Source organism: Ovis aries, chromosome 7 (genome assembly GCF_016772045.2).
Source record: "Ovis aries strain OAR_USU_Benz2616 breed Rambouillet chromosome 7, ARS-UI_Ramb_v3.0, whole genome shotgun sequence".
NCBI classification, from domain to species: domain Eukaryota; kingdom Metazoa; phylum Chordata; class Mammalia; order Artiodactyla; family Bovidae; genus Ovis; species Ovis aries.
In genome coordinates, this window is record NC_056060.1 from 97,809,061 (window position 1) to 97,825,013 (window position 15,953).

General features: G+C 41.8%; 1 protein-coding gene across 1 annotated transcript; it reads left to right on the forward strand.

Moving 5' to 3' along the window:
- Positions 1 to 4,392: 4,392 nt before the first annotated feature.
- On the forward strand, positions 4,393 to 13,067 carry GPR65 (G protein-coupled receptor 65). Its single transcript, XM_004010830.5, has 2 exons — positions 4,393 to 4,473; positions 11,394 to 13,067. Exon 2 carries the CDS (start codon positions 11,851 to 11,853, stop codon positions 12,874 to 12,876), a length of 1,026 nt encoding a protein of 341 aa, XP_004010879.1. The 5' UTR covers positions 4,393 to 4,473; positions 11,394 to 11,850; the 3' UTR covers positions 12,877 to 13,067.
- Positions 13,068 to 15,953: the final 2,886 nt, after the last annotated feature.

Consider the following 15,953-nt stretch of genomic DNA (forward strand, 5'->3'; position numbering starts at 1 on the left):
AGGCTTTGCTTTATCTGAACAGATTCGCTTCCAAGCAGACTGTCTGCCTCTCGGTCCTTCCCATCCTCCCGCGCTTGGCCGCTCAGTCGTGTCTGACTCTTTGCGACTGTAGCCTGCCAGGTTCCTCTGTCCATGGAATTCTCCTAGCAAGGATACGGAAATGGGCTTCCATTCCCTTTTCTAGGGGATTTTCCCAATCCAGGGATTGAACCTGGGTCTCCTGCATTGCAGGCAGATTCTTTAGCCACTGAGCCATTCCCCTAGGTTGCCTAAAGCCTTTGAAATTCAAAACAGAATTGTCTTCTCCTCCCCATTCCATATTTTTCTGCCAAGAACTCCTTCTCTTGAGGCAATAAACAGTCAAAGTGGCTAATTGAGTGTGGGGGGGGGGGGCGGGTAGGGATAGGGTAAAAGGAAGTGGGGCTGGGGAAATAAGTCAGTATTTCAGAATGTCCCCTGCCATGTTGAGTTGCAGCTTTGACTAGTGAAATTGCACCAAATGGAAAATGCGGCGACAAAGGACACTTCATCAGCAGATTTGGCTCTTGCACTGTCTGCCCCGTGGAGAAGTTGGAGGCAGGGAGAACCACACTCTCTTCCCGTTTCCCCCACAGGCAGCCCACGAGTTCTGCCACAGGCCAGTGCTGGGACTCCATCCTGTGGCTTCAGAAAACCTGGACTTAATAAGCAGCAGAGTTATTTAAAAGTTCTCAAGACTCTTGTAATGTGGAATTGACAAATTTCAGCATAGGGCAGCCACAGTTTTTCTCCTAATTAATCAGAAGTGAAAGTTTGTGTTTCTTGTGTTTTTAAACAACATCCGTTTTTTTTTTTTTTTTTTCTTTTGAAGAGCAAAATACATTAAAACCTGATGTGGATGTGAAAATAGCATTTCCTTAAAAGCAGAAGTGTAGGTTATTTTGGTAAAATAAGAAATTGTGAGTATCATGAGATACCCATGTATAGAAGCCACAGATAAGTGGATGTGTGAAACAGGACAAAAATTTTGGATTAGAGTCATAAGAAAATGAAATCATTGCTTTCATTTTTGTAAAGGCTTAAGGCTGAGCACCGAAGAATTGATGCTTTTGAACTGTGGTGTTGGAGAAGACTCTTGAGAGTCCCTTGGACTGCAAGGAGATCCAACCAGTCCATCCTACATGGCATCAGTCCTGAATATTCATTGGAAGGACTGATCCTGAAGCTGAAACTCCAATACTTTGGCCACCTGATTCAAAGAGCTGACTCATTTGAAAAGACCCTGATGCTGGGAAAGATTGAAGGCAGGAGGAGAAGGGGACGACAGAGGATGAGATGGTTGGATGGCATCACCAACTTAACGGACATGAATTTGAGTAAACTCCAGGAGTTGGTAATGGACAGGGAGGCCTGGCATGCTGCAGTCCATGGGGTTGCAAAGAGTCAGACACGACTGAGTGACTGAACTGAACTGAAGGGTCTTACTATTAATTTTCTGCATTGTACTTACAGTTTCCATTATTTAAGTAAAAGATATTCTGAATTTTTAAGTTACTGTGTGCTATATTGCTTTTAAGTTGCTGCTAAGTCGCCTCAGTCGTGTCCAACTCTGTGCGATCCCACAGACAGCAGCCCACCAGGCTCCCCCATCCCTGGGATTCTCCAGGCAAGAACACTGGAATTACTTTGCAAATGTACCTGATAAATCTAAATGAGCACTTTTATTATTTTCAATGAAAGACCTTCAAAAGAAGTGTAGGAAACTGCACACCTATTACATCCTGGATAACTTCAAGGAAAAACATTTTTGGTTATATCACAAGGTGATCTTTTCCAATTCTGGGCAAAAATTTTAAAAACCCTACCAACAGGAACATCTAACCTCCTTTTACAAGAACAGACTCACATCATCATGACTGTAGTTTTTAAAATGAAGTTAAATTTTTCCACTTCAAATTAATTCTGTCCTTTTATAAAGTAAAAATTTCCCCTGCATTTGTAAATAAAAGTTCATTCAGTAGAGTTCAAACGTAGTGTTTCTGACTTTTTTAACATCTCAAAAGTTCTAGGAGCTAATTTTACTTCATATCAAATCACTTAAAATTTGGTAGCAACTGTCAACCTTAATATACTACATGAATTTTCACTGTAATAACCCATGTCTTTCTTAAATAAATTTTCAAGTTTCATAAAATTATTGATCTGTCTAAGCCAGTTAGGGGGTTTCCCTGATAGCTCAGCTGGTAAAGAATTCACCTGCAATGCAGGAGACCCCAGTTTGATTCCTGAGTCGGGAAGATCTCCTGGAGAAGGGCTAGGCTACCCACTCCAGTATTCTTGGGCTTCCCTTGTGGCTCAGCTGGTAAAGAATCTGCCTGCAATGTGAGAGAGCTGGGTTCGATAGCTGGGTTGGGAAGATGCCCTGGAAGGCAACCGCTACCCACTCCAGTATTCTGGCCTGAAGAATCCCATGGAAAGCGAAGCCTGGCAGGCTACAGTCCATGGGGTCCCAAATAGTTGGCCACCATGAGCAACTTTCACCTTCAAACCAGTTCACCTGGTTTTTAACCTGGTTTAGCAATCTCTGATGGACTCTTCTATTCCAAGAGGAAAATCAAAGGAGAAAGTGGTTCTATAACAACGTGAGAGTGAAAGTGAAAGTGAAGTCGCTCAGTCGTGTCCGACTCTGCAACCCGTGGACTGTAGCCTACCAGGCTCCTCCGTCCATGGGATTCTCCAGGCAAGAATACTGGAGTGGGTTGCCATTTCCTTCTCCAGGGGATATTCCTGATCCAGGGATCGAACCCAGGTCTCCCCCATTGCAGGCAGACGCTTTAATCTCTGCACCACCAGGGAAGCCCCTATAATAACATACTATGTACTTAATCCCATTCAGTTCAGTCACTCAGTCATGTCCGACTCTTTGCAACCCCATGAATCGCAGCACGCCAGGCCTCCCTGTCCATCACCAACTCCCGGAGTTCACTCAGACTCACGTCCATCGAGTCAGTGATGCCGTCCAGCCATCTCATCCTCTGTCGTCCCCTTCTCCTCCTGCCCCCAATCTCTCCCAGCATCAGAGTCTTTTCCAATGAGTCAACTCTTCGAATGAGGTGGCCAAAGTACTGGAGTTTCAGCTCCAGCATCATTCCCTCCGAGGAAATCCCAGGGCTGGTCTCCTTCAGAATGGACTGGTTGGATCTCCTTGCAGTCCAAGGGACTCTCAAGAGTCTTCTCCAACACCACAGTTCAAAAGCATCAGTTCTTCGGCACTCAGCCTTCTTCACAGTCCAACTCTCACATCCATACATGACCCCTGGAAAAACCATAGCCTTGACTAGACGGACCTTTATTGGCAAAGTAATGTCTCTGCTTTTGAATATGCTATCTAGGTTGGTCATAACTTTTCTTCCAAGGAGTAAGTGTCTTTTAATTTCATGGCTGCAATCACCATCTGCAGTGATTTTGGAGCCCCCCAAAATAAAGTCTGACACTGTTTCCACTGTTTCCCCATCTATTTCCCATGAAGTGATGGGACTGGATGCCATGATCTTCGTTTTCTGAATGTTGAGCTTTAAGCCACCTTTTCCACCCTCCACTTTCACTTTCATCCCATTAATACCTTTTAAAAAAATCTTTACCAAGTTGGCTACTGCAGCTCGCACCATTAAGAAATGAATATGCTTTTTATGTGGGGTTTCCCCAGTGGCTCAGTAGTAAAAAAAAAAAAAAAAAAAATTGGCCTGCAGTGCAGGAGACAGAGGAGACACAGGTTCGATCCCTGGGTCAGGAAGATACTCTGGAGGAGAAAATGGCAACCCACGCTGGTATTCCTGCCTGGAAAATCGACTAAGCATACCCGCAAAGCTCTCTATATACCCAATCTCCATTCTCTCTACTCTTTTTCTCCTAGGATGTTGATCACCCTGATCCCAGCTACAATCTCTTCTCCTGTTTCATACAGCCATATTTCACACATCCAACGACTCATCCTATCTTTCTGTATCTCTCTTGGAGTATTTATCCATTTTGGTGGTTATTATCTCCTTCACTAAGTGATAAGCCCCTTACGGATTAGAACCAGGTCCTATATATTTCCCAGCACAATGCCCTCAGAGTAGGATAGATATATGTGTTGACAGATAAATGAAAGAGGGAATGAACAAATGAATGAGATTCTAGTACATATTCTATTAAATAAAGCACATATAATATCAGTATACAATTGTAACTAAGACACAAAGAGAAAAGTGATTTATAAAAATTATATGACAGTAAATAATAAATAAAGCATCTTTAAAAATACATAGGAGACGTCTGTTGCTCAAACTTGGATAATGTACTTGCATCTCATTAAGATGCTGCTTCCTCATTGGTTTATGACGACATATGAGTTCAATTTCCTGTCCCCTCAACAATGCTGGTTTCTCTTCTGGGTGCAAGCAGATTTATCTGACTCCTCAATCAACAGAATCACCGTCCCAAGGAACATGGGTAAGTGTAAGATTAAAAAATAAAATTTTAAGTAGCTAACATACTTTTGAATGGTTGTCAGTGATATTTGCAACATTTGGCCAGTTTAGGCTGCATAAATGTGATGTTACAAGACAGGGAGACATGAGGATGACATATGGTTTCTCTACTTAGAGTGGTAATAAAAAATGTCAAAATTTTCGTGTAAAATAGTTAGGTAAAACTATCAAAACATAAAAGGGGAATGTTCATGCTCTACTTCCTCTATAGGAAACAGCATAGTGACAAAGTGGAAATTAAGTGGTTAGGAAGAAACGAGCGAACTCCTGGCTATAGAGCCGTCCAGCACCACTGTTTCACCAGCATAGTGGTCTATGGTAGGTTTCTATACCATCAGAAATAACGTGAAATTTGAAAATAATATTTCCAGTATGAGTGTTTCCCGTGTTATTAATAAAATTGAAAATAATATTTCCAGTATTAATTAATAACCTAATAGGTGACTATCACTTGTCTGACACATAGGAGAGTCTTAATAAGTAGCTTTTCAACTGATAAGTGAAGGCAAAGGTTTCCTAGAACTCGTTTTATCTTGGGATCATTGTCATCAATGGTTTGTATTGTTTTAGAAGCTGTGGGTTATCTTCTTTAGGCATTAGGTAGAAATTAAAGTCAGAATCAAAACCCTTAGCCCAAATTTCTCAGCACCGGATCTAAAGGCAATTTTCTCAAGATATGATTAAAGTAGTGAAAACAATATCTGAAAAGAAGCATGAATGATAAGAACTATGGGTTCCATTTTAATCTGAGATTCACACAAATTAATCTAACAGCTGTCCACTTGGGAGTTTGGTATGACACGTGAAGTGTTATTATGTAACTTGCACTCTGAGTGCCTCTGGCTTCTCCGCTATGCTCTGGATAGCTGGCCAAAGATGATCTCCACTCAGGAGGTGCAGGAGAGAACAGAGACTACCAGCGTTGCTGGGTTTCCCTAGGGGCTCAGCGGTAAAGAACTCAGCTGCCAATGCAGGAGGCGCAAGATCAGTCCCTAGGTCAGGAAGAATCTTTGGAGGAGGAAAGGGCGGCTCACTCCAGTGTTCTTGCCTGGGAAATCCCACGGACAGAGGAGCCTGGCGCTCTGCAGTCCATGGGTCTCAAAGGAGTTGGACACGACTTAGCAACTGAACAAAAACCAGTGTTGTCATCAGAACAGCTCGCGTGGAGTAAAGGCTTACCACGTTCTTAGTGCTGGGCTTCACGGGTCATCTCGTTCAGTCCTCACAAGAACTCTATAAAATGGTTGCTGAGTTACACCTGTGAAAACTGAAACAGATAAAGAAACGCACGTGGTCACAGTCCCCCATGAACTGTTGACGGCCTTTGAGTTTCCAGAGCCCACACGACGCAACCACAAGCCTCCGTAACCACCGCCTCTGTGCTCCCACCCAGAAGGCACTCAGGACCTGCTTCACCAAACCATGTAGTCTCGCAGCTGTTTTAGCCAAGGCAGGAAATGTTTCTGCAAAGAACGAAATGTATTCTGTTGAGAATTTTGTAAGTCGTCTCAAAATCATTTTTTTCCAATTGATCCTTCTTATCTTTTTTTCAAGACGCGTTTATCTTTGGCTGCGCCGGGTCTTTGTCGCCGCGCACCGGCTTTCCGTAGCTGGGACGAACGGGGTGGGGCTGCTCTGCAGGCGTGGAGCGCGGGCTTCGCACGGAGGGGGCTCCTCTCGTTGGGGAGCACGAGCACTCGGTGCGTGGGCTTCAGCAGTTGCGGTGCGCAGGCTTAGTTGCCTCTCCGAAGTGCATCATCTTCCGGGACTAGGGGCTGAATCTGGGTCCCCCAGCATCTGTAGGCAGATTCTTAACCGCTGGACCACCGGGGAAGTACTCCTTCAAAAAAAACAAAGATGCTTATTTGCTGAGTACCATGGACAAAGGAGGAAGGGGTCCCTTCCTGCCCATCACCCAGCTCCCCCAGTCCCACTTCTAAGGAAGAATATTTTCATGGTCTAAATTTCTCCCCCAGACCCGTAAGCCTGATCATGGATGTAATGTTGTGTAACCATGAGAATTCCATCCTTGGTAGCTTATTCTATTCTGGGCATCTGGGACATTTTCCTTCTTCTCTTACGTTCTTTAGAAGTCTCTTTAATGAGGATTGTGGGGTCAGTGGTCTCAGTGGTAGTTTTATCTTCAAACATCCTTATTTGTGCTCTCATTTTAGAGTTTAGTTCTGTTGAGGAGGCTATTAAAGGATGACATTTTTTTCATAGCAATTTGGAAATATCAATCCACTACCTTCTGGTTTCTGTTATCATTGCTGTTGAAAAGGTCTTGGTTGAAATTTCATCCTTCATAGGTAATCCGTTTTTTCTCCCTGGCTCATTTTTTTTTTTTTTCTTAGTCTTTGGTGATCTGAAGCTTGATTGCAACGCATCTAAGGAGAGATTTCCATCTCTGTTTGTTTCTAATCTTATTTGGGATTTGCTGAGCTTCATAATCTGAGGATGCCTTGTCCAGCATCACTTTCAGACATCTTTTCTAATGTCACCTCTCCCCCACTTTCTTCTGTCCTTCAGGAACTTCAATTATGCATATGCTGATCTTTTCACTTTATCCTCCTTATCTCTGTGTTATGGTATTTTCACATCTCTTTAACACTCTCATAATTTTGTCTTACTTCTTGAACTCTACCTTGCAACATACTAATTTTCTCTTCAACTGGAGTTGGTCAGTTGGTTAGTCCCTGTGTTGAGTTTTAAGTTATTGCAGTTGTTATTTCTGAAAAGACTCTTTCCATCTTTTATATTCTTAGTTATCTTTCATTGTCTCTGGGTCCTTATTCATATGTTCAGACCCCTTCTTTTATTTCTTGAACATATTGGGCCTGCTTGTTTTGTGCTGTATGTCTATTAATTTCATTAAGGCTTTTGGGGATCCGGGTCTCTTCTTTCCTGTTTGTTTGCTGAATCTCACACATAGTAGCTAATTTCTGTCTGTGTCTGTTTTCTCTCTGTGTGGTAGCAGGATGTTTGCTCTTTTTATCTATTTTTGAAATCGAGTCTGTGTGTCTGTGTGTGTGGACGGAGGGCATTTTAATCAGTTCATATTTGATAGAACCCTATCTGTGAGAATTCTTTAAAGCCTGGGGCAAGGGGGCTCTCCTCAGGGTATGATTTCTATTGGTTTCTTCCAGGACCCTAGTACACTCACTTTGCCATCTGGTAAGCCTTTGTTTTAGATGAATTCATTTTCAAATTACCTAAGTTACTGTTTTGTTGTGCTTCTATAAATTGCCTTTTATATGTGAGGAAAGGAGTAGAATCATAGCATTTCTTAGGAAGGCACGTCCGCTCCACCCACAGGAAATCCAGGTGTTAAGTGTCAAGATTCTCTACGTCTCATCGCACACAGCCTTTTGATTCCACTTTTTAACCTTAACCACAACATAACCCGTATGTGGAAAAAAATGCACGCATCCAAAGCTTACAGCCTGATGCATTTTTACGAACTTGCTCAAGCTTGTTACAAGCTTGTTCGTGTGCTGTGGTGCTGCGCTCAGGCGCTCAGGCGCGTCTGGCTCTTTGCGACCCGTGGCTGCAGCCTGAGGTTGTTCACAGCAACACTCACATCAAGAAAGAGAGCGCCATTCGGTTCTCAGAAGGCCTCTCGGTGCCCTCTTCCTGTCGCACCCCAGCCCCTCCCCAAAGGCCACTGCCACCTGACTCCTCTTTCTCAGCTTTTTACAACAGCTAAACGTTCAACGTGACATTCTCCATGGCTGCCTGAAGCAAGGCAGACGGGCGCTGTTGAGAAGAATGGGACTACACGAGGTTCCTTCCCACTCCCAGGGGGCCAACTTACATTTTCTTTATCACCACATTAGGAGTGGTGAAACATAATTCATTCCAACTTTAAAACAATTCACAGATGGTTCCTGATCTAAACAATAGACCCTTCAAAATTCAGCCTCCCAACTCAAAGAATTTTTTTTTTTTTAACAGTGTTAGCAGGATATTTGCTCGGTTTTAGCCATCTATTCCTAAAAGCAAATACAGGAAAAATAAAAGCCTAAATAAAATGTGTTGCCTCATAAATTGCTGAAAAGGAACACTTTTAATCTTCTGAAGAAAACATGTTGACAAATATAAGGAAACAAAGACGTGCTGTCACTGAGTGTGAGACATGACGTGAGATGATCGCTCTCACATGTTTATTTGAAATCCGCGCAGTTTAATAGAGAATATAAAAGTAAAGCCTTTTAGAAAGTTTAGGGTTATTTTATATCTAGTTTGCAGAAATTATTATTGACGTCATTTTCTTTAATTAGAAGAGCTATTATAGCTGGAAGACCCAAACCCTAAAAATACTTCAGATTTCTAAAGTACTTTTATATCAACGTAGAAGACAAAGTAGTTAAGAGTCAAGAGACTTCAGAATTACAACCTAGGATTGCAGCCAAGTTCTACCAAGAGCAGGCAGGTAACTGGGGGCTAATTGCCTAATACGTTGCTCAATTCTTCTTTGTAATACAGAATTGTAATAAACAGCAGAGTTGTAAAACATGTATTATAACAAATATACATGCCATTAACATGGAGTCCGGCATGCAGAAAGCCCTCAATAAACGGAGAGCTATCCTCATTTCTGAAGGCACAGATTAACACTACCTGGTTCTTAACCAGACAGCATGGACCCTTCGTGCCTGCCTTTTTCTATCCGTCTGCATTGTTTCCGAACTTCAGCTGCATCATTGCATGTAAGAGTGATTTGTTCCTTTTATTGATGTATAGATTTTTTGTTGTTGTTCAGTTGCTCAGTCGTTTCTGACTCTTTGCGACCCCATGGACTGCAGCATTCCAGGCTTCCCTGACCTTCACCATCTCCCGGAGCTTGCACAAACTCATGTCCGTTGAGTCAATGATATCCAACCATTTCATCCTCTGTCGCCCCCTTCTCCTCCTGCCCTCAATCTTTCCCAGCATCAGGGTCTTTTCCAATGAGTCAGTTAGCTCCATTTCAGTTAGCTAAAGCACTGGAGCTTCAGCTTCAGCATCAGTCCTTCCAATGAATATTCAGAACTGATTTCCTTTAGGATGGACTGGTTTGATCCCCTTGCTGTCCAAGGGACTCTGAAAAGCCTTCTCCAGCACCATGGTTCAAAAGCATCTTTTCTATTGCTATTAGGCATTCCAGTTGGGGGATATTACGAATAATGCTACTGTGAACATTCTAATTCTACCGCATGTGCCTTGGGAACCACGTTATGTCTTACTGTTGAGCACATACCTAGAAGTAGAGTTGCTGAACCGTAAGATTTGCGTAAGAGCCAAACAGTTTTCCACCCAACAATATATGAGAGTTTCAGATGCTCTGCATCAGCAAGGCTTGGTATTAATATTTGCTGTCTTTTGCATTTCATTTATTCTGGTGAATGCGTAGTTGTTTTAGTGGTTTTAGTCTGTAGTTCCCTGGTGACTAATGAAGCTGAGCACATAGACCCAGTATTGAGTCACTGTTGACCTTACGTTTTCAGAATGAAACTAGTAGTGTAGTCTCAGACTCAGATCCCAAGTGAGGACCAACCAGAGGCCATGGATAGAAGAGGGGTTTTTTTTCTGAGAATTCCTCAAAGAAATAATGCTAAGACAGGGAACTTGCCAACTTTCCCTGCGGCCTGTAAATACCTATGAAGTGTGTTTTCAGCTTCTTTATTTTGAGGGCAGAGGCTCCTGGACCCCAGCAGGTGTTGGATGGCCAAGCGCCACTTGCTGCCTGTGTGGCCCACGCTCTGTCCCTGGTTCTCTGCCATCAGAATTATTCCCTCCAGATCCACATACGCCCTAGGGTGCCCAGCTCACTTACCTCTCTGATCTTAGCTCTTGCTCCCCTTTTCCCTCTCTGGCAGGATTCCCTATTGATCTGAAAGGATTTGATTCATCTCTTTAGTGTGGAAACGCGAGGTGATTTCAGGAATTGCAGTTCTCCGTTTTGTGCTGTGTGATCCACACTCCAGGCTCTGGACCTGGTTCACTCTCTGGCTTACTCAGGAAGAGGGCATGACTTCCTTTCCCAGCGTGGTGACCCCACAGAGCTTTGTGTGAATATCCCCTCAGATAAATCAGTGAAGCAGCAGCAGACCTCACTACTTCCCGGTTTTGGTGTGGAGAGGAGGATGGCTTCCCTCTTTCTTTCTCTTTTCTTTCTGTAGATGTTGAATCTACAACATCAGATCTTTTTAGAAAACTAGGCTTGTAACCAATCAGATATAAATGGTAGAAACTGAAGATCATAAGATATTACCCAGAATCGAGAACATTCTGCCCTGTATTTCACAAGAGTATGAGAATGATAAAGTAAATTAGCCCTCAGAGAAAGGGAAGGAAAAACAAGTGAGGTAGTGTTGCTTAATTATTTATGAAGGCTCAACAAGCTGCTGTATTTTCAAATGCTTCATTTTGTCAAACCTCTTATGACAATTTTTTCTTGGCTCATAAGCTTATTTTGAAAATAAGTGCCTTATACAGAGATTGCATATGAAATTAAAAACTTGAAATGCTGTACTCACACAGTTTACCATACACTCAAAAGCATTTACTGATTACAAATAAATAACTGAATTTGCCATCTTTTTTAAAAAATTAGCTTCTACAATGACTTTTGAGTTTAATTTTGCATTCTTAGATTACGTCCAGTGGGAAACATAATTCCTTCTAACCCAGCGTCCTTTGAGTGATTCTTATTTGAAATAAGTCAAATATCCCCGCTTGATTTCATTTACTGAAGTCTGCTAGACCATTTTCCCTTTTTAAGCACCTTCACGGTGTGAAATTTAGTGCCTTTTGATATCCTCAATGAATGAAATGAGATTCTTTCAAAAATTATGGTCTCTTTTAAGCGTCCAAACTATTCTAGTTTGTTTTTCATTACAGAAACAAAAGCATTTTAAAAAGAGATGCCAACCTCTGTGAAAATGAAACCTCGTATATTCACATTTGCACCAATCTCCTCTGAGTTTTGTGAAGAAGACTAAACTGGAGACAGCACTCCATGAAAACTGCTGGATAACCTAGTTCATCGTCCAGAGCTCTTCGTCAGCCTTCTGTGATAATAAGTGTTCAGACTTCTGCACCTTAAAATCGACTGATTCCTTTCGTAACTGCCAGGAGCCTGAACCCTGACCTCCACCCATCGATACCTGTGTGAAAATTGATCTCCGTTCATCTTGAAGACCACCGATGAACCAATCAGGACATTTGAAAGCAAAGGAAAGCTGACACCGTCTTAGCAAAAGAGAATTAGGTGTTGAAAGCAAATCACCAAGAGGCAAGACTCAGTTTGCTATTTACTGTCTGAGAACAGATGTAATCGACCCCTTAAACAGAAGCAATGAACAGCACGTGTATCGACGAGCAGCATGACTTGGACCACTACTTGTTTCCAGTTGTTTACGTCTTTGTGGTGATAGTCAGCATTCCAGCCAACATCGGTTCTCTGTGTGTGTCTTTTCTGCAGGCAAAGCAAGAAAACGAACTGGGCATTTACCTCTTCAGTTTATCCCTCTCGGACCTGCTGTATGCCTCTACTCTCCCTCTGTGGATCAATTATACTTGGAATAGAGACAACTGGACGTTCTCTCCTGCCTTGTGCAAAGGGAGCGCTTTTTTCATGTACCTGAACTTTTACAGCAGCACAGCTTTCCTCACCTGCATCGCGATTGATCGCTGTTTGGCAGTGGTCTACCCGCTGAGGTTCTTTTTCCTAAGGTCAAGAAAATGCGCATTCGTGGTCAGCCTCACCATCTGGATTTTGGAAACCATCCTCAATGCTGTCATTCTGTGGGAAGACGAAACAGCTGTCGAATATTGTGATGCCAAGAAGTCTAACTTTACCTTATGCTATGACAAATATCCTTTGGAGAACTGGCAAATCAGGTTTAACTTTGCTAGGACGTGTATAGGTTATATGATACCTCTGGTCGTTATAATGACTTGCAACAAGAAAGTTTACCAAGCTGTGCGGCAAAATCAAGCCACGGAAAACAGGGAAAAGAAGAGAATCATAAAACTACTCATTTGTATCACGCTGACTTTTATCTTGTGTTTTACTCCCTTTCATGTGATGCTGCTGATTCGCAGCATTTTAGAGCATGATATGAACGTAAAAGAACAAATGTTTGACCATTCCAAGTCTGGGAAGCAGAGTTATAAGATCTATAGAATCACAGTTGCATTAACAAGTTTAAACTGTGTTGCTGATCCAATCCTGTACTGCTTCATAACTGAGACAGGAAGATCAGATATGTGGAATATATTAAAGTTCTTTACTGGGAGGCTTAATAAACCAAAAAGACAAAGAAAAAGCGTACTTTCTGTATCTGCCAGAGATACTATAGAATTAGACATGCTGGAATAGAAAGAACCAAGGTATATGTTTTTTAAAGATACGTGATATTATGCCATCGAGATTATATTTTGCAAAGGAAACCTAAACGTGTGTTCCCATTGAGGGACAATGTTAATCCTAATGGAAATATTTTTTTAAAGGTTGTATAGCTCCCTGACTTTTATTAAATGAGAATTAAATAAAACTGAATGTTTTCCTAATGACTTGGGGTCATTACTGTCCATGGCAGTTATAGGCGGTACTGGACTGTGAGTTTTCAAAGTGGTAACCGTGGTGTACGGTCATGGTGACTTTCCCACTCCTATGGATTTCAGACCATCACTCCTCCCAATCATATGGACCTGCCTCCAACAACAACTACTAAACACTGCTCCTATCTGTCTCCTTAGTTAACGAATATTTATTGAGCCCACTCTATGTACCAGGCTTTGTGCTAAGTAGTGAGGTTACAAGAGAAATGATCTAATAAGCTTTTTGAACCTTATACAGTCACTAAGTCACCAGCTTGTAAGAGCTCTTTATAAAAGTAAATTGTCTCTGAGTGAGAGTCTGAAGGCCTCATCTGCGATATGAAGGACATGAGCTTTGTAAAATTTCCTTCAGCTGCTCAGAGAACTTTTTACCTTTAAAAATCATCATTTTAAAAAAGTTTGGCTCTTTCAAAATTTCTTCTTAACTGAAGCGTTTTTTAAGAATTTTAAACATTTTCTAATCCTGTTCTTCCCTCTTCCTTCTTTGTCTTATCTGTTTCTTCTAGTACCCAAAATTGATCAGCTAGCAAATATCTTGGTATCATTTGTGTCGTCACATTAGGAAAAAAAAAAAATCCAATAACAAAAAAGACTAATAATTAACTTCTAGATATACACTGAAAAAAACCAGTTAGTGCCCAAACTGACTCCATCTTCTGTTAAAGCTGTCCATGACCATTTGGGTGCACAAGAGAAAACCACCTTGCTTTGAGGCCCCAGGTGCTTTCTCTGATCTTTGCACTTTTCTGATCAGAAAGTTTCTGGAAAATTAGCAGATTGTTTCTGGCCACCCTGAGGTACATTTATGTATGCTTACAGGTCAAAGATATGTCAGTGAAATGAAGAGTAACTAAAAGACTTTGGGCTGCTTCATTCATTGTTGATAAATTACTAGCAGCCGGTGCATTGAATATGTGTTAAAGTAAAAGATCAGGGAAATCTTGCCCACGTTTGGAAACTCAACATAGATTCTTGTCCAAGATCACATAGTTCCTTGGAAGCAGCTGTAATTCAGTTGCTAAATCATGTCAGACTCTGTGACCCCATGGATTGCAGCATTCCAGGCTTCCCTGTCCTTCACTGTCCTCCGGAGCTTGCTCAAACTCATGTCCATTGAGTCGGTGATGCCATCCAACCATCTCATCCTCTGTCATCCCCTTCTCCCCCTGCATTCAATCTTTCCCAGCATCAGGGTCTTTTCCAATGAGTTGACTCTTCACATCAAACGGCCAAAGTATTGTAGCTTCAGCTTCAGCATAAGTCCTTCCAATGAATATTCAGGCTTGATTTCCCTTAGGATTGATTGGTTTGATCTCCTTGCTATCCAGAGTCCTGTCTTAACGCCCTAGAATCCCAAATTCACTTCAGTTGCTTTTCCTCCTTTGTGTTTTTTAAAAAAACATACCATTTCCTTTTCTTGTTATTTTTATTGAAGTATAGTTGGTTTGCAATGTTATGAATTCCTATTGTACAGCAAAGTGATTCTGTTATACTTGTAAATATATACACACTATTTTTCAAATATCCTTTTTCATTATGGCTTATCATAGCATTTTTTAATTAGAGGATAATTGCTTTACAATGTGGTGTTAGTTCCTGCTGAAGAACAATGTGAATCGGATATACGTATATCCCCTCCCTCTATATCTACCATATCTTTCTTTAGGGATGCAAAAGGCGTATACACATGGAGAGTAGTTCAGGATAGTCATTGGATTTAGACCAGAATAAGGAGAAAACAAGAGGTATTTCATGAATCAATACCTTTGGAAATAAATCATACAGATAGTAATTAAGCTGATCTGTTAAAGAGAACTGATTAGAAATTGACCTCAATTGGTTATATCAAAAGACATGGCAAATAAAAATTTGTGGCCCCCTTAGAATGTTCTACTTCATGATTAACAACAAAATCACTAATTTAACATGTTATGAGATAAGTTCCAAAGTAAATCAGGCTGTCAAAACCTTTGATCGGGGCCAACCATGGAGAACACATGTTAGGAAGATGCTCATATGACTTAGGGCAAAGTCCTCTAGGTATCTTGTGGTTCAGCTGGTAAAGAATCCACCTGCCCTGCGGGAGCTCTGGGTTCAATCTCTAGGTTGGGAAGGTCCCCTGGAGAAAGGAAAGGCTACCCACTCCAGTATTCTGGCCTGGAGAATTCCATGGATTGTATAGTCCCTGGGGTTGCAAAGAGTCGGACACGACTGAGCGACTTTCACTTTCACTTTCATTCCCATCTTCATCAGGATTAGCGGATATCTACCCAAGTGATGGAATACCCAACAATGGAAAGTGATAGACTTTACTTTCTTGGGCTCCAAAATCACTTCAGATGGTGTCTGCAGCCATGAAATTAAAAGATGCTTGCTCCTTGGAAGAAAAGCTATGATCAACCTAGACAGCGTATTAGAAAGCAGAGATATTACTTTGTCAACAAAGGTCCATCTAGTCAAGACTATGGTTTTTCCAGTAGTCATGTATGGATGTGAGGGTTTGACCTTAAAGAAAGCTGAGCACCAAAGAATTGATGCTTTCCAACTGTGGTGTTGGAGAAGACTCTTGAGAGTCCCTTGGACTGCAAGGAGATCCAACCAGTCCATCCTAAAGGGAATCAGTCCTGAACATTCATTGGCAGGACTGATGCTGAAGCTGAAACTCCAATATTTTGGCCACTGGATGTGAAGAACTGACTCAATGGAAAAGATTCTGTGCTGGGAAAGATTGAAAGCAGGAGGAGAAGGGGACGACAGAGGATGAGATGGTTGGATGGCATCACAAACTTGATGAGTTCAAGCAAGCGTCAGCAGTTGGTGATGGACAGGGAAGCC